This window comes from Castor canadensis, chromosome 6, assembly GCF_047511655.1.
Source record: "Castor canadensis chromosome 6, mCasCan1.hap1v2, whole genome shotgun sequence".
Classification (NCBI taxonomy): Eukaryota; Metazoa; Chordata; class Mammalia; order Rodentia; family Castoridae; genus Castor; species Castor canadensis.
In genome coordinates, this window is record NC_133391.1 from 73,308,263 (window position 1) to 73,329,617 (window position 21,355).

Here is a 21,355-nt window from a genome sequence, read left to right on the forward strand (position 1 = left end):
TCACTTTCAAGTGAAGGAATTCGTATTGTGTCATGTAGATTAGTCACTTCATACAATAGATGTTTGATTAGGAAAGTTTGGTACAAGTAAATATTTAAAATATGGAATCATATCTTAGATGTACAGTGTTGTTCACTCTTCAAAGGAGGCTTATGTATATCTTCCTGTAAAGTTAGTAATCACCCTTAATTTTTTGTTATTCTTATATCCTGAGTTTTCACTTATAACACATCTACTCAACAAATTATTGAGCATTAGACATGGTAGTAAACACTTGGAATAGATTGATAAGCAGAACAAATATAGCTGTTGTTAATGTAGGATGTATTTTACAGTGAAGAAGTGAAGCTGCCTGTACCTGTGCGTGAAGGTAATTATGAAACTATGGGAGATCTTGATTTGGAAGGGGTTACATTCTTTTGCTAACAGCCCTTGTTAAGTAAATGCTTTGAAGTTCAGAGGCTTAATTTTTCTTTATGGGTATGATGAAAAGAATATATAGTTTAGTAAGCAGTTTCCTCCTATTGTCTTTCTAATGTGACATTGAATCACAATTTCAAATTCTACTCCCGAATATGCAATTTTGCTTAAATTTTTGTCCTCCAGGGACATTTTTTAGTGTGTGAGGTCCATCCCTTAGTAAGGGATCATACCTCTAGATATACTTTGAAGGCTTCTAAGACCCTGAGGATTCAAAGCAGTAAGGAGGCTATCACCAGCCCAGCCTGCCTTGTTCACAGAGTCCATAGAAATTCTAAATAGTCTTAGTAGTTTGGCACAACCTAGCATGGTTCAAACGTGGAGAGACCACTTTCCTTTCATGAGCTGGGTTCAAGTATGATAACCTGAGCTGAAAGACCTTTCTGTCTCTACTGTTGGGTAAGTTATGGGACTCATCTTATCTTTCTGAATGGGACCAGTAGTCCTGGAGATGAAAAGAGGTCTCTGTTTTCATCTACACAGTATGGCAGAGATCCATAACTTCCGAGTCCTCCCAGGAAAGAGCATATGATGCTTAGTGACATTTAACTAAACAGATGTTTGCTAGAGGTATCTCTTGAAGCAAAGGGATTTTTTTTTCACCAGATAAAAAGTCTTTTAAATTTTTTTATTTATTATTATTTTTTTACTTACAATGTATCTTCTGCAGTATCTCCCTTCAGATTAGTAAAACAGACATGCCCTCTGTTAGGTGTGTCCCCGGCTTTAAAGAGATATGCTATCTGTCAGTTACACTGCTATGACCTCGGGTTCCAGAATATCAGGACAACATTCTTTCAAAGAGATGTTTCACTTTGGATTGAAGCTGCGTTTAGAATCAGTTATCTCATTGCCAAAGGGAAAAGGATAGCTAAAGTTGACAAGCAGACACTTGTTATTATGAATTTATTTGGACGTTACTTCTCCAAGTGTTCCGATGATGTTTCCTTACTCAACATACACTCACCTTTGCTCTTTTCACTCATATCATCTGAAGATGAACAACATTTTATTCCTAACTTGAGGTAGGAAATAGGATCGATTTTTCCCAGCTTTTGTTCTTTAGTTGGAATTTCCCCCTTCTTTGATCCGAGGAAGAAGAAAATACCTCCAATCTCTTCTCATAAGGAGCCGGGGAAAGGAAAAGTGGACTTGGGAAGAAAGTCATTGCTATCCTTTTCCATGCGTACTTGGAAAGCAGGCTACTGATTAGTTCCTTCTGGCTTTGGTTAGCTGGGAAAAGAGAAGGACTGGCTTGGGTGAAAGAATGTCTCTTCATTCTTAACTGAAATTTTTGAACCCTGACCAAGTGAAGCTTTACTTCTGGTGACTGCTAGTAATTTTTCTACCCATCTGAAAGAAAAATCCAAGGGTTCAGGAATTTGAAATAATCAAGGAAGCTTGAGTGAAAGGCAAATGAATTCTTTACACTCAAGTTCAAGAAGAGAGTGACATGAACCCGACTCCTAGCCTGAAGTAGTAGGCATATGGGGACATTTGGCGGGGAAAGTGCGTTGCTGCTAGAAGAGGAGGCTAAAATAGAGTGACCTCAAAAAGGGAGGGTGTGTGTCTTACCCTTTTGACATTTTCAAACTTTGCCTAAAGTCAGTCTCCTGCATTCCACCAGTCATTTTTCCTTTACTCCTGATGAACAGTTCCTACCCCTTTTGCCTGGAACTGTCTTGTTTTTGGCACTGAAAATTCCCTATCTTAGTAAAGGCCTTATCCTAGGAAAACTGGGATAGTAGATCACCCTGACTAAATTTTAAGGCATTTGAGTAGCCTGTTTGACAACTGAAAAACTGGCCCAGATCTCCTGTCTCTTTGTTTCTCAGAAAACTTATATAGAATGCACTAGGGTATATGCCAGATCCTGAAGTTACAATAATAACAATAGCTGCTCCAGATTGCCTGCCTACATGTGCTAAGTATGTGATCTTGCTTAATACTCATGGCAAACGAAAAGCTAGCGTATTTTAAATCCAGTTTTATGGAGGAGGAAACCAGAGCTGAGGGCTCTGGGCTGTCTTTCCCAAGGCCAAACAACTGGAATTTATCTGAGCCACATTTGAACTAAAGTGTACCTGAGTCTGAAATTTGTGCTTTTTCCATTAAATAAGAAACTTGTTGAATTTGATGATAAATGGAAGCTTCTCTGATTTAGCATAGTTCTGTGGTCATTAGTTGTACCAACTCATTCCTGCTCTTCATGGTGGCATAAGATTCCCTGGGATAATATGCAGAAAATGCTATCCAGGAAGCTTCACTAGCTCCTTTAGTCTGCTACCTGTAGCAACCCCTGGATAATCCTTTGATTCTTAACAGGACTACTTTAAGTGCTCAGTGAAGGGTAGATACGGTTGCTATTTTAATCACGACAAGTGAGCAATAATCTTGAACTGAAATGTCTTAGCTAATGTATATAAATTCAAACATTTTGATATAATATTTAAGGTATTAAGGAAAGAAATAATATATTTCTCCTTGGGTTCAAAATTAGATATGTTGCACGCATATGCACATGTACACACACAAACATGCAATCACCCATTTTTTTCACCATCAAGAAAAAGCTATCCTTTTGGTTATTTGATTTGAAATAGATAGAAGGCAGGGTTCCTTGCTGTGATAAAAGTTGTTATGCACATACTGTTAAAAGAGAAGCAAAAAATTCTATTCTAGGGCTGCAAGCTGTAAATGGTTCATTTTAGGGGAAAAAATCTAATCCAGGAGCTCAGCCCTAAGAAATCCATTTACTAAAATCAGAGATGATTGAAACTCTTAACATAATGATGGAAGCCCTAACTGGTGGGCATCACACTGAGAAGGAAATGCCTTGAATTTTGTGGAGGGATGTGGAAAACTTTTAGTCTACCCTCTGCTTTTATTTCATTTATTCACACCTGTGAGTTGTACCTTTACTACAGAATGAAACACAGTTCAAGTCACAGAATTGAGATTAGAGAGCTAAATCTGAGGAGGACTCACAGACAACAGCAGAGACATGAGAATCTATTTGAGCCAATCAACAAATATTTGTCATACACCCACCCAGTTTCAAGGTAGTGTGCTGGATACTGGGCATATAGGTAGGACTGGCATGTGCCCCCTGGCCACTAGAAGCTCACTTGAAGGTAGAGGAAAGAGTTTCAAATATTTCAGATATTCACAGGTGGCTTTGTTGGATTGGATTGCCACAACAAATGACTGGGTGGAATAAATAAGAGAAATTAATATTCTCACATTCTATAGACTGGAAGTCTGAATTCAGGGTGCCAGCGTAACTGGGTCCTGGCTCTTAGTGTTCACATGGCCTTTTCTCTGTATGTGCATGAGGAGAGAGAGTTTTCTCCACATGGTCACTAGTTCTGTCTAACCAGGACCCCCACCCCTCCGACCTCATTTAGCTTTACTTCTTAAAAGCCCTACCTCCAGATAGAGCCACATTGGAGACTAGGGCTTCATCATATAAATTTTGGCTGGTGGAGTGGCTCAAGCAGTAAAAGCAGCTGCTTAGCAAGCATGAGGCCCTGAGTTCAAACCCTCATGCAGCAAAAATAAAAAAAGAATATGAATTTTGGTGAACACAAGGCAGTCTACAGAAATAGGCCCAAAGTCACATCATAACAAACATTAAAATGAAATTCTCTATCTCTTTCCCTCCCTTCTTCCTCTCTCTCATATAAATATAATTATATTATGAACAACAAATGAAAGGGTTTTTAAATTTTGCTTGGGAAATTATTTGACTATGAGTAGTTAATTTAATTAATGACTGGTTACTGCTCAGCAACCATACATACTTGGGAATTTTTGCAGAACAAGAGAACTTCTGAATTGTTGTCAAATGTAATATAATAGCTGTGAGTCCTAAATTTGTCAGTTCATGAAATTAACATAATACTATTTTTTGTGTTTAACTGAGGATTAATTTATGTGTTGCCCTTTTATTTTTGGACCCAATAGTTTTTTTCAAGTCTCAAACACTTCTATAGGCTCTTAAAAAGCTTATTAGACCTTAGATACTGTCTATGATGCCTGATGGGTAAAAGGGCTGGGATGTTTCATAGATCCATTACACAATTCTTGATAGGTCACGCCAATGCCAGCTTCTCTTCCAAGCTCTGATCCAGCATTTCCAGCTCTTTGTTAGGTATCTGTTTGGTGTCTCACTGACACTTTAGATGTGTTCCAAGAATCTTCTTCCCTTCCAACTTACCTTTTATTCTATTTTATTTGCCATCTCTATTACATCTATACCACCACAGAGCTGGTGGAAGACTTGGAAGTTATTGCTGTTTGTGATCTCAAAGTCCACTGACATCAGGATGCAGAATGACTATTAAGAATTACATGGAGCTGGGTGTGGTGGCTCAAGCCTATAATCCTAGCTACTTGGGAGGTGAAGATTGGAAAGATTGCAGTTTGAGACTGGTCCAGGCAAAATGTTTGTGAAAATCCATGTCAACCATTGGGTTGGGTATGATGGTGTGTGCCAGTCATCCCAGCTATGCAGAGAAGCACAAATAGGAGGATCACTGTCGAGGCTGGCCTGGGCATAAAGCAAGATCCTATCTCAAAAATAACCAAAAAAGAAAAAAAAAAGCTGGCAGAGTAGTTGAAGAGGTAGAGCACTTGCCTCACAAGTGTGAGGCCCTTAGTTCAACCCCCAGTACTGCCAAAAAAAAAGAATTACCTGAGAACTTTGGTATGATACTGACTTCTGAACCTTTTCCTTGAAGACCTGTGCAGTTGTTCTGGTGTACACTCAGGGATTTGTTTCAAGCTAGTGTGCCATGTTTGGGATGGTGTGGACTTGGACAGTATTGGTGGGATGAAAAGAGACGTGGCTCTTAAGGACAGTGGAACCCATGTTTTTGATACCATGAAATCCTGCTGGCTTTATTACCCAGTCAGAGTTTCTCAAAGGGCTCCACAGCTGTTTCCAAGATACCCTCAAGGTGATACCTAACTGTGGTTAGAAATGTTCCTCTTTGGCCTCCTGGCCATTCAGCTTGGTGACTTACTGCAATAATGGTTACAGGAAGAAATGATGCCATCTCTTGCTCATTTTGTCTCAAAGAAGCAAGGCAACTTCCTTCTTTAGTAGCACATCAGAAATGAGGTATAAACTGAGTGAGGTTTGCCAAAAGAAAAGCAGAATAACGATCACACTGTACAGGGACAGACTCATTCTAGGACCCCATACTGCACTGTTGACCCACCCATTCAATGAGGTAGCTGCAGCTTACCTTTCACTATGGAAGTAACTCCAACCATTTCCATGGTTCTTCCTCATCTCACCCTTGAAGCCCAACTCCTCCTAGGCCTTCATTTCCTAATTCAGAATGATAGACAGTGGGAATATTCATTCCTCTTAGGGAAAAATCAGCCCAAAGTTATAGTTTGTGGGCTTACCAGGATAAACCATGTAACAGTCTGATACTAAGACATTCTAAATTGGCATTATTCACTTAAATGGGAGTGCATGTTAACTTCAGTAGCCCACTCCAGGGCTCTCAGTCTAGCGCCTTCTTGGTTTCTCTTCAACAAAGGTTCAAAACTTTTCAGGTGCAGCTCACTTCGAGTCATCTTGTTGTCACTCCCTTTACTATGCCTCTCTGGCCATAATAAACTAGTTATATGTCCTTTAATTGATACAATAACCCCATGATATAATTTTTTCAACTGAACCAACAGAAAGCAGACAGCTTAAGACACTTAATCAAGGCCAACTCACCAGGAAGTGAGATGCTGTGATGTGATCTGGTCTGAGGCCTCTCAGTTTCAAGTTTGTGAATTTAACTATTATGTTTCTTTTGTGTGTGTGTGCGTTGGGGGGGGGGGTAAGTGGAGTTTGAACTCAGGGCCTCTTGCTTACTAGGTAGATGCTTTACCAATTAAACCATGCCCACAGAAAATTTAACTATTATGAAATACTGGGAAACACTCAGGAAATAGATCAGACATTAAATTTGAAATAATAGTGCCATTAAAAGACATGGGGCAAAAAGTCAGAGAAGGTGTGAAGGAGGAGGGAGGGAGATGGAGAAGTCAACCTGGTGAATGAATTATTAGCCCCTTGGCACTATTGGGCTCCTATCTCCTCTTTATCGCTCTGTCTTGCTTAGTGATTATCCCTCTGAAGCATTTTTATTTCCAAGTTAATTATCATCTTTGACTCTCCAGGAGCCATGTACCAGCCCGTGCTGTGGTGAAGCAGCCTGTCCGTGGAGCTTGTGGCAAGACCACAGTCACAGCGATTGTTCAGACTGGTGGGGACTGGAGCACCGGCCTCTTCAGTGTCTGCAGAGACAGGAGAATTTGTACGTTTTTCCTCTTCACTTAAGTTTCTCACTATTTTATTTCCCAAGACATCAGTAAGCGAAAAAGCTACATCAGACACAAGGACAGAAATGAAATGGTTTCAAAATAACTGGAATAATCGTCTAGTAACTCAAATGCACTCCTAGCTGGAAAAAAATCTTGCTTTTTAGTAATAAAGATTCTTTCATAGAATAAGTGATGCCTTCAAAGATTTTTTTTTAAATGACAAAACCCACTGCTGGCAAAGACACACAAAATGGGCTCTCTTATTCACTGGAGGTGAGAGTGTAAATTGCTACAGTTTGGTGGATGGCTTAGCAATACATACAGAAAGAACTTCAAGTGTTAAGTAGGTTTTGACCTAGTAATTATATTTTTAGGAATTTAGTTTAAGGAAATAAATCATGTACAAAGACTTATCAGAAACCTTACACTTTGCAGCATTTGTTATCACAACAAAGATGAGGAAAAACCTTAATGTTCAACAGAGGACCCCCACCCAATGAATTATTGAACATTACATTAAATTATTGTACATAACATTTAATGAATGAAAAGGTCTTTTGGATACATTTTTGGGTTAAAGAAGCAGATTAGAAAACTATGTACATTAGATACCATTTTTGGGGTGTGTGCAAACATTTAGATAAAAGTATGGAAGGACACAAAGACATGTTTATAGAAGATTTGCCAGTTGGGAGGCTAATGAATAATTTTTCTTTTCTTTTTTATTATCTTTTCAATACTTCTATGAAGAATCTGTAGTACTATTATAACAATAAGAATGATCACAAAAAGAGTTTCCCTTTGTTAATTGAAATCTTTTCAGGCACTGGTTCAGTTATAAAGAGCTACAAACAACACTGTCCTCTAGCTGAATGTGTTTCCCCTGGGTTTGGAATGGAAGCATATTGATTCAATTTTTTACCTTAGGACATTCCAATCCATCTCTGGTACCACATGTCAGAATCACCCAGAACCTGATGCTCTTTCCCTAGGAGGCAATTGGGTCACAGAATCTCTCTTGGAGGAAGAAGGTGATATTGTCTGATGGATGAGGGTCAGCCTCATAAATTCAAATCCAAAAGACCCTGAGTCCAGTATTTATGAAGAATATGGTTTTCCCCATCCTGTAGAAGTGTCTGGGGAGATCTGAATTTATCCTAAAGTATCACAGGATGGATCATTAAGAGAACTCTGAGCATGTCTTCATTCAGCAGTCTTTCTTGTGCGTCAGTACTATATGGGTGTTTTCTTGCCACTGCTATCCATATGGATTTCTGACAGAAATCAATTATGGCAGTTGTTCTCTGGTTCTTCAGGATTGCTCCTGTTTCTCTGCTGTTTCCATGACTTTGGTTGCAATTCAGTGCTGAGGTACGTAGAGGGTAGAGTAGCGATGCAGAGATGTGGAGATCTAGTCCTAAATTAGTAAGTGGACTATTTTCTTTTTATAGTGTATGGTTGGGAGTTAGGGGAACATCAGTGCACTTCCAACTGTGGCAAATCCTAGAATGTTATGTCATTCATTAAGAGAACAGGTTTGAATCAGATATAGACCTACCTTGAATCCTCACTCTGCCTCTTACTTGCTGTATAACCTTGAGCAATTTCTTTGGGTCTTTATTTTTCCCCTTCTAAAATGAAGATGATAGAGCTCTAACTTCAAGCGTTGTTGTCAGGAATAAAGTAGATAATGTATAGGACCTACTCTTAACACTAGTTTGCAGAATTAGTGGACCAATTAGGTATTTTGGTTGCAAGCTAGGTTGGATAGTGTTTCCTTAAAAATTTATGTCCACTTGAAAACCTTGGAATGTGACTTTATTTGGAAATAGGGTATTTAGTCAAAGTAGGCAGGAAACACATTCTCCCTCAGACCCCCAAAAGGAACCAGCTTTGCAGCACCTTGATTTTAGACTTCTAGCCTCCAGAATTCTCCATTGAGAGAATAATTTCTATTGTTTTAAGATGCTTGGCTTATTATGGCAGGCCCAGGAAACTAACACACAAGCAGATGTTAGATTTTATTAGAAGGTTCTGTGGTAGGTCATAGAATCAAAAAAATCAGCTAAAAACCCAAGCCCAGAAAGGACTGAATGCATTATTATTAGGAGCTATCTGACAGTCTAGTCAACACCAAATGTTTTTATTCTTGCCTCATCCTGCCTGAGAATTGATGTTTTAGCAGAAGCAGCCCAATTTGCCTAGCTTAGGTCACATGTCATATGCCTACTGCTTGGCAAGGCCTGGTCACTCTGAATGACAGGCCTAACAATATTGCTCATAATAATAATAATGAAGGGATAATTTCCTAAATTTATTATTGGGGTTACCAGGAACATTCCAACAAATATTAATAGAATGCACTTAGTGAATCTTAGCTGATAAATGATTGTTATTGCTTATTTTAAAATTATCCTTTAGCAAGCTAAGAACAAAGAATAGAGGCAAGACACAGACTGGATGCTGCAGAGTCATTTCTACCTAATCCTAAGAGCACCTAAAAAGCTGGTCAACAAAAGCTCACTCCCCTAGCATCCTCTTTGCCTTAAATGCTGTGTTATATCTCAACTCCTCCCTAACCCCCTCAATACTCAAGACATTAACTATATTGAGTCCCTGTGGTTCTTTCATTATCCATTTGAGAGCCTCTTCTAGTGACAAAGTGAGAAGGAAGGATATGTGGAGAAATGCAATATTCTTTGCAATTGGGCATGAATCATGAAGGAGAGACCATGGTGATGTCAAATGCTATGTTCTAACAGTTCTTTAAATGGGTCTCCATTTGTGGCTGCTCATAGTTGTCTGTAAGTTTATGGTCCTGGAAGAAAATTTAAAGACAATATACTTTTGTGCTTTCATTACCTGTGCTGTAATTCTGAGGATGCAGCTGGAATATGAGTGCTATGATCTTGGGCTGCTTCTCTTCATTTTTAAAAAGGACTTTTAGTTGTGAATTGCTTTGTCCACAGAATTTCATTTTATATTAATCACTGTGCAAATAGTTGTGACAGACTTGGGAACAAGAAGATAGCTTCTTACCATGACTTGTTCCATGTCAGACTTCTATCCTGGGATATTTTTCCATCAAATGCTGAGAATTTTGCTAGTTTGTCATCCATTAGGTAAAGGATACATTATAAACAATGATGATCTCAACTTTTATTTGACATTTTGCATTTTCATTGTAATAATATTTTCTAAACTGCTTCCTTCTTCCCACCTCTGTGCTTTTATCCAAATTCACACTGCCATGGGACTGGAAATGGATATCTCTGGGTCCTTTGAAGAAAGAGTAGCTAAGAGCAAATGTGAACATGAAGCCAAGGTAAAATAAGTGTCTGCTAAATGACGTCGTGACTAAAAGACTTGGGTGGCCGAGCTTTGGAACAATCTGGGATGTCTCAAAGATGTAACAACATTGGCTTATAATTCAACCAAGATTTACGAAGTTTCTACTTATGTATAAGCGCATGATTTTTGTTACAGGCATAATAGTGGATGTGACAGAGATGCTTTCTTAGAAGAAACAGATAATAACCAAAACAATGATCATATTATCATAAATGCCATGAAGGAAAGACACAGGGTGTTATACAGAGAAACTAAAGAGGATGGGATACAAGATGGTCTCTCCAAGGACTTGACTTAAAACTCTTTCCTGAAAGATGTGGAAGAGCCTGCCACTCAAACAACTTCCCCTATAGAGCATTATAAGCGCCAGGTAGAAAAGACTGGCGTGTTCTAGAAACCATGAGATGTCAAAGTTTGGTGGAAAGAGAACCAAGATTTTCTTTGGTTTTCAGGAAGAGGAAGGAGGCATGAAAAAGCATCAGATTGGGATTTGTGTTCATATACTGTACTTTGGTAAACTGTAGACTCTCTGAAAGCAGGAGCCACAGTTGTCTTGCTCATAGCTATGATGCCCAGCAGAGCATCTGACCCATAGGAGGCACTTAAACATATTTCCTGAATGACACAAAAGTAAATGAATAAATTGTAGCTCATTCTTTCTTGTACTTGATTGAGAGAATCATACAGCTTTAGAGTTAGAAGGATTTGGAGGTCAGCTGATTTGTGCCATCATCTATTTGCCTAAATCTCCTGTGCAAAATATTTGGCAATAACTGGACAATTTCAGCTATCTGAACACTTCCGGGGAGGAGGGGTGCCTTTGCAGTTGGGGGCATGGCTCAAGTGGAAGAGCACCTTGCCCAGCAAGTGTGAGACCCTGAGTTCAAACCCTAATACTGCTCTCCCCAAAATACAAGCAATCATTTTGAATAAGTTATAATGCAGAATTTAAAAAAAAAATCTATCCTTTTGGTATTTGAAAAGTTAGTATTCCATCTGTTTTCAGTCAACCGAGTTTTTTTCCCCAGAGGCAACTATTCTTTTTTTTTCTTTTATTATTCATATGTGCATACAAGGCTTGGTTCATTTCTCCCCCCTGCCCCCACCCCCTCCCTTACCACCCACTCCACCCCCTCCCTCTCCCCCCCACCCCCTCAATGCCCAGCAGAAACTATTTTGCCCTTATTTCTAATTTTGTTGTAGAGAGAGTATAAGCAATAACAGGAAGGGACAAGGGTTTTTGCTGGTTGAGATAAGGATAGCTATACAGGGAGTTGACTCACATTGATTTCCTGTGCGTGGGTGTTACCTTCTAGGTTAATTCTTTTTGATCTAACCTTTTCTCTAGTTCCTGTTCCCCTTTTCCTATTGGCCTCAGTTGCATTTAAGGTATCTGCTTTAGTTTTTCTGCATTAAGGGCAACAAATGCTAGCTAATTTTTTAGGTGTCTTACCTATCCTCACCCCTCCCTTGTGTGTTCTCGCTTTTATCATGTGCTCATAGTCTAATCCCATTGTTGTGTTTGCCCTTGATCTAATGTCCACATATGAGGGAGAACATAGGATTTTTGGTCTTTTGGGCCAGGCTAATCTCACTCAGAATGATGTTCTCCAATTCCATCCATTTACCAGCGAATGATAACATTTCGTTCTTCTTCATGGCTGCATAAAATTCCATTGTGTATAGATACCACATTTTCTTTTTTTTTTTTTTTTTTCATTTTTCTTTTATTATTCATATGTGCATACAAGGCTTGGTTCATTTCTCCCCCCTGCCCCCACCCCCTCCCTTACCACCCACTCCACCCCCTCCCGCTTCCCCCCTCAATACCCCGCAGAAACTATTTTGCCCTTATCTCTAATTTTGTTGTAGAGAGAGTATAAGCAATAATAGGAAGGAACAAGGGGTTTTGCTGGTTGAGATAAGGATAGCTATACAGGGCATTGACTCACATTGATTTCCTGTGCGTGGGTGTTACCTTCTAGGTTAATTCTTTTTGATCTAACCTTTTCTCTAGTTCCTGGTCCCCTTTTCCTATTGGCCTCAGTTGCTTTAAGGTATCTGCTTTAGTTTCTCTGCATTAAGGGCAACAAATGCTAGCTAATTTTTTAGGTGTCTTACCTATCTTCACCCCTCCCTTGTGTGCTCTCGCTTTTATCCTGTGCTCATAGTCCAATCCCCTTGTTGTGTTTGCCCTTGATCTAATGTCCACATATGAGGGAGAACATACGATTTTTGGTTTTTTGAGCCAGGCTAACCTCACTCAGAATGATGTTCTCCAATTCCATCCATTTACCAGCGAATGATAACATTTCGTTCTTCTTCATGGCTGCATAAAATTCCATTGTGTATAGATACCACATTTTCTTAATCCATTCATCAGTGCTGGGGCATCTTGGCTGTTTCCATAACTTGGCTATTGTGAATAGTGCTGCAATAAACATGGATGTGCAGGTGCCTCTGGAGTAACAGTCTTTTGGGTATATCCCCAAGAGTGGTATTGCTGGATCAAATGGTAGATCGATGTCCAGCTTTTTAAGTAGCCTCCAAATTTTTTTCCAGAGGGGTAGTCTACATCCCCACCAACAGTGTAAGAGGGTTCCTTTTTCCCTGCATCCTCGCCAACACCTGTTGTTGGTGGTGATGGCTATTCTAACAGGGGTGAGGTGGAATCTTAGCATGGTTTTAATTTGCATTTCCTTTATTGCTAGAGATGGTGAGCATTTTTTCATGTGTTTTTTGGCCATTTGAATTTCTTCTTTTGAGAAAGTTCTGTTTAGTTCACTTGCCCATTTCTTTATTGGTTCATTAGTTTTGGGAGAATTTAGTTTTTTAAGTTCCCTGTATATTCTGGTTATCAGTCCTTTGTCTGATGTGTAGCTGGCAAATATTTTCTCCCACTCTGTGGGTGTTCTCTTCAGTTTAGAGACCATTTCTTTTGATGAACAGAAGCTTTTTAGCTTTATGAGGTCCCATTTATCTATGCTATCTCTTAGTGAGGCAACTATTCTTGCCTGAGCCTAGATATAGCCCATGTAAAAATATAGTCTATTAAAAAATTAAAAATGGAAATACATTTTTTAATTATAAAAGTATCCTTTAATCATTGTAAAAAAGAAAAATATAAGGCATTGGAAAAGAAAAAAAAAAGGTAGTATCCTATAATTATACCCCTTGGAGATAGCCATTGTTAATATTTTAGTTTGTATTTTTTTCAGATGTTTTTGCTTGTGCATGCATATGTGTATGTATAATTTACACAAATGGTAGAATTATAAGCACACATTACTCTGTACTTTTGTTTTAATTTAACAGTACATTTAGGTATTTAGGTGATCAGACCACATCAGCACACGTGGAACTGATTTTTTTTTAATAGGTGGGATTTGACCTGTTCCATTTCTGACCTGGCCCATTTCACCCAATTGATATAGCATACGAATAGACCTGTACTCTAGAACTCAATCAATCCTCTTGCTCCTGAGTAGCCAGGACTGGAACTGATCTTTTTAATTGCTACAAAGAGTCCATTGCTAGGTGGCTCACACTTGTAATCCTAGCTACTCAGGAGGTAGAGATCAGAAGGATCGCAGTTTGAAGCCAGCCTAGGCAAATAGTTTGGGAGACCCTATCAAAAAAATCCTTCATAAAAAAGGGCTGGTTGAGTGGCTCAAGGTAAAGAACCTGAGTTCAAGCCCCAGTACTGCAAAAGACAAAGAAAAACAAAAAGAAAAAGATTCCATTGTATTTAATTGTACTATAGTTCATATATCCAAAAATCCTCATTGGTGCACCTTTATGTGGTTTACAGACTTTTTGCTATTCAAACCAATTCTATGTGAATATCTTTGTACAGATGTCATTTTGCATGTGTGTGACTGTGTCTGTTAGGTAATGCCAAGGGGTAAACCTACTGTTCAAATAGTATGTGCCATTTCAAATCTTGAAAGAAATTATCAAATGGCTTTCCATTTAGAATTTATGCTCCTGCTGGCAATGTATGAGTGTGCTCCATTTCTTTTTAAAGCATCTATTACTAGAAAGTTCTGCCTTTTTTGTAATAATTATCTGAAATGTGCCTTGTTGAAATTTCCAACCGCCTTTCCTACTTCTGCTCACTGGGGTTCCACACTATGGCTTCTTCTCTTTATCTTGACACCCATATGAGTTAGAAGGATGAATAATATTCCATGTACGAGGGTAGAGCTCATCTCAGGGAATAGGCCTGTATTTAGGCTATGAATGCTTAATCATCAGACCTTTAGATATAAAGAAAGAAGCCAAGTTTATACCACAAATGTCTTTTGAACTTGAGCTCCTTAAAAAAACCCTCACTAATAACACATTAATACATTAATCTTTTTAAAAATGAGACATTAGCGATAAAGGAACCATGTCCCATCTCTTTTTAAAAACCAATTTGGGATAAAAGAAAAAACAACAAAAAATCAATTTGGACAGTTTCCTTCCAGGTTTTTTCCCTCTGTGTTTACACATGTATTCATTAGTAATGCATACTATTGCCTGCCTCATAGCTCTAAACAAATCATAAAAGGTATTATGCTATACCTATCTTTGTACAATTTGATTTTTTCAAAACTCAAAATATTGTTAGAGACTTAACTATATGGGCACTTAACTGATATTTCACTATATTCTTAATGATTCCATCGAATGGTCACACTATCATGTTTTATTTGCACTTCAACTTATTAATGTATGCTTGTTTTAAATATTACTATAAGACAATGCTATAGTGACTATCCTTGTACCTGCCTCTTTGTGTGCATGTATAAACATTACTCTTGTAGATAGTAATAAGTGGAATTATGGGTCCTTGAATATTTTAAATTTTAGTAGATTCAATGGTGGAAGTACTTAATATACATATGTGAAAATAGAATAGTGAAATCCATTAAAATTGTCAAAAAGGGGAGGGGATGGGAAAGAGTAGTAGAGGGAGTGAATTTGTTCAAAGTACATTATATGAAAGTATGGAAATATCACAGTGAAACCTCCTTTGTACAATTAAATATATGCTAATGAGAATTTTTAATAGATCCAGCAAGGTGTTCTTCCAAAGTGGCTGAGCACTGGCCACTTCCATCTGTTTGTGGAGTATGTATTTTTCTGTCTCTCCACAGTATATGATATTAACAAACTTAGAAAAATGGGTAGTAAGTGGTTTCTGAAAGTCTTAATATTCCTTTGTAGTGACATTGGGCAACTTTCCATGTTTACTATTGACCATTTGTATTTTCTTTTCAGTGAGTTGCCCACTCGTGTTCTGTGTACCCATTTTCTTCTTTAATCTTTTATGTATTGATTTTTAGATGTTGTTGGTGGGATGCTTATCCTTGGTCTTTGATATGTGTTGCCAAATATTTCCTAGAGACAAAGAATCCCATCTTCTACTCTTGTGCATCCCTTCTTGGGGTGTGATCTGACAGCGTTTTCATATCTCTCTGCACTCCTTACAGAACAGCACAGTAACACTTGACACAAAATATCTTTCTTAAAGAAGTTGTATGATCGCAGATTATCCTTCAGGAATAAATATAAAGCAGTGGTAATGGGGACACTGTTCTGAAGTACATGAGAACCTATAGGACATATGTGTAGTATTAAGCCTTTGGGGCCACGCTCCGTGAATTCAAATCTGGTCTCTGCGCATCACTAATAATTGTGTGAACTTGTGTAAATTACTTAAGACTTCTAAAAGGAGGTAAGTTTCCTCATCAGGGCAGATAATAAGAGTACCTATTTTTAGAATTGTTGCAAAGATTAGATAAGTTAATATGTGTGAAATGTTTTCAGCAGGACTCAGTACATAGTAAACCCTACAAATATTAGCTATTATAGAATAAAAATTTGTACTTCATAATGTTTTTGAAATCACAGCTGAGCTTCTATTTCAAGATGACTGAATTTTAGGTATGCTTCTTCCAGTATCTAGTACTACTTCCGAGAGAACATTTAGATAACAAAGTTGTGTGATAAAAAAAATGGGAAAATAAGAATAACAGCATATTACTTGTAACAACATGGTGCAGAAATCCCAAAGCCTATAAACAACCAGCTTATAATATACTTAACTAAGGATGATGAGAATTCTTACCAACCCCAATTCTCACCATTCCCAGTGTACTTACTAAGCATAGTGCTAACAGCTGATGAGACTGTGTAAACACATCACTTAGTTTTCCAGTTTTATGATCATGCAACTTTTTATTAATTTTTTATTTGCAGAGACTTATACTACTTTATAATCCATGCATAAAGTGTGATTTGGTTGACTTTTGTGTGCCATTGATCTCAACTTCCTCTAATTCAAGGTTGCATGCAGTGTGACCTCTCTGTACTTGCTCTAAAATTTCTGAGTATTTGCTGGCCTCTAAGCTGTTCATACTGGTTGTCAGTCCTGGGTGAGTTCTTTTGATCTCCCTGGAATTTTAGTTTTTTTCAAATGCAGGATAAAATATTCCAGACTTACTTGAGGCTGAACTCAGTTTGCTTTGTCACTTGATGCCTATAGTAGATGATAATGATCATCCAGGATGGATGAGATAGATGTCCTGTTTCTCAAAGATGTGATGCTTCTTCCCTTCATTCCCCCAGCCTTCGTGCCCTTTGTGTGTGTGCGCTGCTTTACACCATGGGAAGATATGAAGTGCAGAGTCCTGGAGCATCCCTTGGAGGTTCTCAGTTGAAACAGCCTTCCTAGCTTTTATCTCATTGTTATTGAATTCGGGAGGGTGACTTTGCAGTGCTCACAGCTGGGGAAGGAGAAGTGAGCAGAGAGAAACTATTGGCAGGTGTCATGGTAATTGTGGGTGTCATGGTAAGTGAGTCTTTGTGTTTGGTGCACTAAAGGGCTATGGTAATTACCACTTACATGCACCAGGATGGCTAAAATAAAAAAGACTGACACTAGCAAATGTTGGTGAGGATATGTAACAATTAGAACTCTTGCACATTGCTGAAATGAGTATGGAATGCTGCAAATACTTTGGAGAACTGTTCTTTCTTTCTTTTATTTTTTTTTTGTGGTATTGTGGTTTGAACTCAGGGCCTCATGCTTGCCAGGCAGGTGCTCTACAACTTTAGTCACTCCATCAGTCCTTGGGTATTTTCAAGATAAGATCTCTAGCTAACTTCCTGACCCTGCCTCCCTAACAGATAGGATTATAGGCATGAGCTACCAGCACCTTGCCTGTTTGTCATTTCTTATAAAGTTAAATATAAATCTACCCCATGACCTAGCAGTTCCACTCTTAGAAATCCACTAAAATAAAATGAAAGTGTATGTCCATATAAAGACTTATAGATGAAGTCGGGCATGGAGCATACCTGTAATCCCAGCAACTCAGAAGGTAGAAGTAGGTGCCCAATCTAGGCTACATAGTGAAACCCTGTCTCAAGAAAACTAAGCAATAGGGCTGGAAAAGGGGTTTAGTGTTTGCCTCACATGTTTAAGACCCTGGGTTCAATTCCCAGTACCACCAAAAAAAAGCAATAAAGCAAAAACAAACCAAAAAAAGAACAAATTACAGATTCACATAACAAAAAACTAGATTCAAAAGCAAACATGATTCCATTTATATGAAGTCCAGAAGGGGAAAAATCCATCTATGGGAATAGAAATCAGAACTATGGTTCTCTCAGGCGTGGGAGAAAGGAGGGTTAGGATGGATTGTAAAGAGGCACAGGAAACGTTGGCTGAGAGCAGTGTTCTACTTTTTTGGTTACTTTGTGAATAGACTGAAACTCATCCAAAGTGAACAGTTAAGATTTGCACTTTTCTTTACATAGGGATTATGCCTCAATAAAATATTGAATGCATTTTCAAAGATTATGCTCAGCATACTCTTAGTTATTTGCATTCATTGGGCTTATCATCCTTTGTGGTGCTACATGACATAACATCTTAACTGTATTATTAGGAGTTCTTAACCCGTGGTGTGTTAGTTTTCAATGGATCCATGAACTCCATGAAATAGAAATGCACAGTTTTGCATGCCATGTGCGTGCACTTTTCTTTCCCCTAGTGGAGCAAGTAAGTTCACAACTATTGTCATATTCTCAAAGGGACTGTGACCCAAAACATATTTTGAAAAAAATCTCTGTTCTAGAAGGTTCATGCAAGATACGTGCAGGAAATGATATCAAACTGTTTTCTAGTTGACATTCAAGGAACCAAGTGCTTAATAGTTTGTATATTAAAACTGACACATGTCAGTGACTCCATGAAACTAATAAAAATTAGAATGACCTCTGGTGGTCTAAGAAATAGAAGAAAGTTTTGATAAGAATAGGAGGCAGAATCAGTGTACTATTAAAAAGCTTTCAGTCATATTGTAAAAAGGATGTCTTATCCAGGAGTATCCTCTATCCCATGTCCATTTTAAACTAGAAATTAGATAGGTGAACATAATAGAAGCAGCAGTTATGATTCAAAAATTATTTAACACTTCTCTCTTAACAGGAAAAACAATTACCATAGTCAATACTAACAGAACTATATCAGATTCAGCTTTGCCAAGGTTTAACAAAAGAACACAATTTTGATGTGGCTCAGTTACGGCAATTTTCATACCCTGAGTTTTGAGAACTGGTTATTCATTCTTAGTCTCTGCTTGCAGGCAGACAGTACAGTGTTGAATTGATGGCATAGGGTTATAAATGCTACTTAAGATGTGAAGTTGCTCCTTGAACATCTGAGAACCTTGGCTTGCTTTTATGTGTTATTGACAGGTTTCTGTGGTCTATTGTGTCCAATGTGTCTTGAATGTGACATTGCCAGGCATTATGGAGAATGTCTTTGTTGGCCATTGTTACCAGGGTCTACCTTTGCTCTGAGAATTGGCACCAGAGAGAGACATAAAATCCGGGTAAGTGCAATTGAGGTAATATGTGAACCTCACTTTTTATAAGAATTTAGATGCCTTTCAAACCTGTGATCATTCCCACCCAAAACAATACCCCCCATAAAAAGAAGAAAGAGACGCTTGAAAAGATTTATGCTTAATAGGAAACTTTGGGTAAGAGAAGAAATTTCGTATTTCATTCTTTTCTAGAAAGTATAAGTTAACTAAAATCTGTATTGGGAAGGATATTCCCAAGGGGAAAATTATGATGTTGATTGTTGGCCAATGGACTTGGCCAGTTCATTTGGCTAAATTGTGCTCCCCAAGATGACCTTTGGTGCACATCAATGGGAAGATGAAGCCCTGATTAGGCCTACCCCCTACACCAGTACACATTCCTTCCCATCTACACAAATAAAACCACACTTCTTAAGTACTTCAAGAGAAAATGACAGACGGAATCAAATTTGGAGGATAAACTCAGGAGGTCTGACTTAAAATATAGCTTATGTGACACATGCAGAATTCACTTTGGGGATTCCCTGGATTTCTTTCAAAAAACCAGTTAATTTCCAATACAGCTGAAACTGCAGTACATGAGAGGCTGGGAGTTAAGGTGATGCATATTAAAATGTGGCTAGTTTTTAAAAAGGCATTTCTTTATGTATTCTATGGAATGGTCCCTACAATATATCTTTAGGTGAAAAAAATAAGGCACAGATATATACACTCATTCACATAAAAAGGCTATAAATGGATATGCTTATGTACACATAGAATTTATTTGGAAGTGTATGTATAAGAAACTGATAACCCCCAGGCAGGTAACTGGATGCTGAGGACAGCTATGGAGGGAATTTACTTTTCACTTCCTATCCCTTTTTTACTGTGGGAATTTTGGACCATTGAACTTATTAGCTACTCCAAAAATAAATCTGATAATTATAAATATTAAATAATTATAACTATTAAGAGAAAAACCCAAAATATTAATAGATAAAATAGTGCCTTCAAGTAGGAAGCCCATCTCAAATGTTCTAAGTGTGGGGCTCTGAATTGCAGGTATTATTAGCCCCTAAACCACTCGATACTTGACTGCCCAGTGTCCTAGCTTCTCATAAGAGTTGGGTGGGTCTTGGAAGCAGTGGTGGGATGGGCCAGCAGGTAACTTTACACAAGTCCTTATGAAATTGAAATCAGCCTGGGTGATTTTTGACAAAACAGGCCCTGGTCTTGCCCTAGGGTACACTGTGTGAAGACTGGCTGGTGGTGCACTGCTGTTGGCCTTTTTCCATCTGTCAGGTGGCCCGAGAACTCAAGATGAGAACCTCCCAACTCTACGAAATCTGTGAAGTACCTTCAACTAAGGATACCCTGGTTTAATTGAACAAGTTAATTCTGCTTCCTCATTCCCCTATTGCCATCTCTCAAGCTCCTCTTAGTAGAAAGATTCTTTTTCTAAAGTTTTCACTGAAATAGTAGGAAAATAAATGATTACCCCCCCTACTGTCTCTGCTGCTGTTCTTTCTTTTCATATTTTCCTGATAAAAACTTTATTATTTGTCTGAATTTGCTGCCTAGCCATGCAAAGTGAGTTCTAGAGGTGAGTATTGTCCTTCCCTCCAACCTGGAGTTTTAGAAGGTTACATTCTCATCCCCTTCTCCCCCCAGCTTTCCACCACCATCCTTTTATAAGGAATGTCTAGGAGGCTGAAATAATTGTTATGTGGCTTTCTTGTGCCATGCCACTTTCCCAAAGTATCAGTGGTAGGGCAGGAGATGATCAATTTTAGTTATCTTCTGGACTGGACCCCAAATCTGTCCTGATTTGGTTCAGCTCTATTCTTGATTGCTTAAAAGAGACCGTCTCAGGTTGGTGCTAATCTTGAACATGTTCCCTAAGACTTGTGGTCGTCTTGCTCCAAGTTCAGTCTTAGGTAGACAACTGTTATGGGCTGAATTGTGTCCCCTGGTTCTCCTATACCTCAGGAAAAGATATGTTGTAGTCTAATCCCTGTACCTATGAGTGACCTTACTTGGGAATAGGGTCTTTGCAGGAATAATCAGGTTAAGATGAGGTCATTAGGATGGGCCTTAATCCAGTATGTCTGGCATCCTTATAAAAAGAGAAGAGACTCAGAGTTAGAGAGACAAAGATGGATGATGGTAATGTGAATGTGGAGGCAGAGATTGGAGTGATGCTCCAGAAGCCAAGGAATGCCTGGACTTGCCAGAAGTTGGAAGAGGCAAGGGAGGATCCTGCCCCAAAGTTTTAGAGGAAGCATGGTAGGGGATATAGCTCAGTGGTTGAGTGTTTGCCTAGA

General features: G+C 38.5%; 1 protein-coding gene across 1 annotated transcript; it reads left to right on the plus strand.

Annotated features, from left to right (window-relative positions):
• Positions 1 to 1,380: 1,380 nt before the first annotated feature.
• Plac8l1 (PLAC8 like 1) lies at positions 1,381 to 20,527 on the plus strand. Its single transcript, XM_074076736.1, has 4 exons — positions 1,381 to 1,505; positions 6,670 to 6,806; positions 18,919 to 19,055; positions 20,274 to 20,527. The coding sequence occupies exons 1-4, from the start codon at positions 1,381 to 1,383 to the stop codon at positions 20,412 to 20,414; spliced, it is 540 nt and encodes a 179-aa protein (XP_073932837.1). The 3' UTR covers positions 20,415 to 20,527.
• Positions 20,528 to 21,355: the final 828 nt, after the last annotated feature.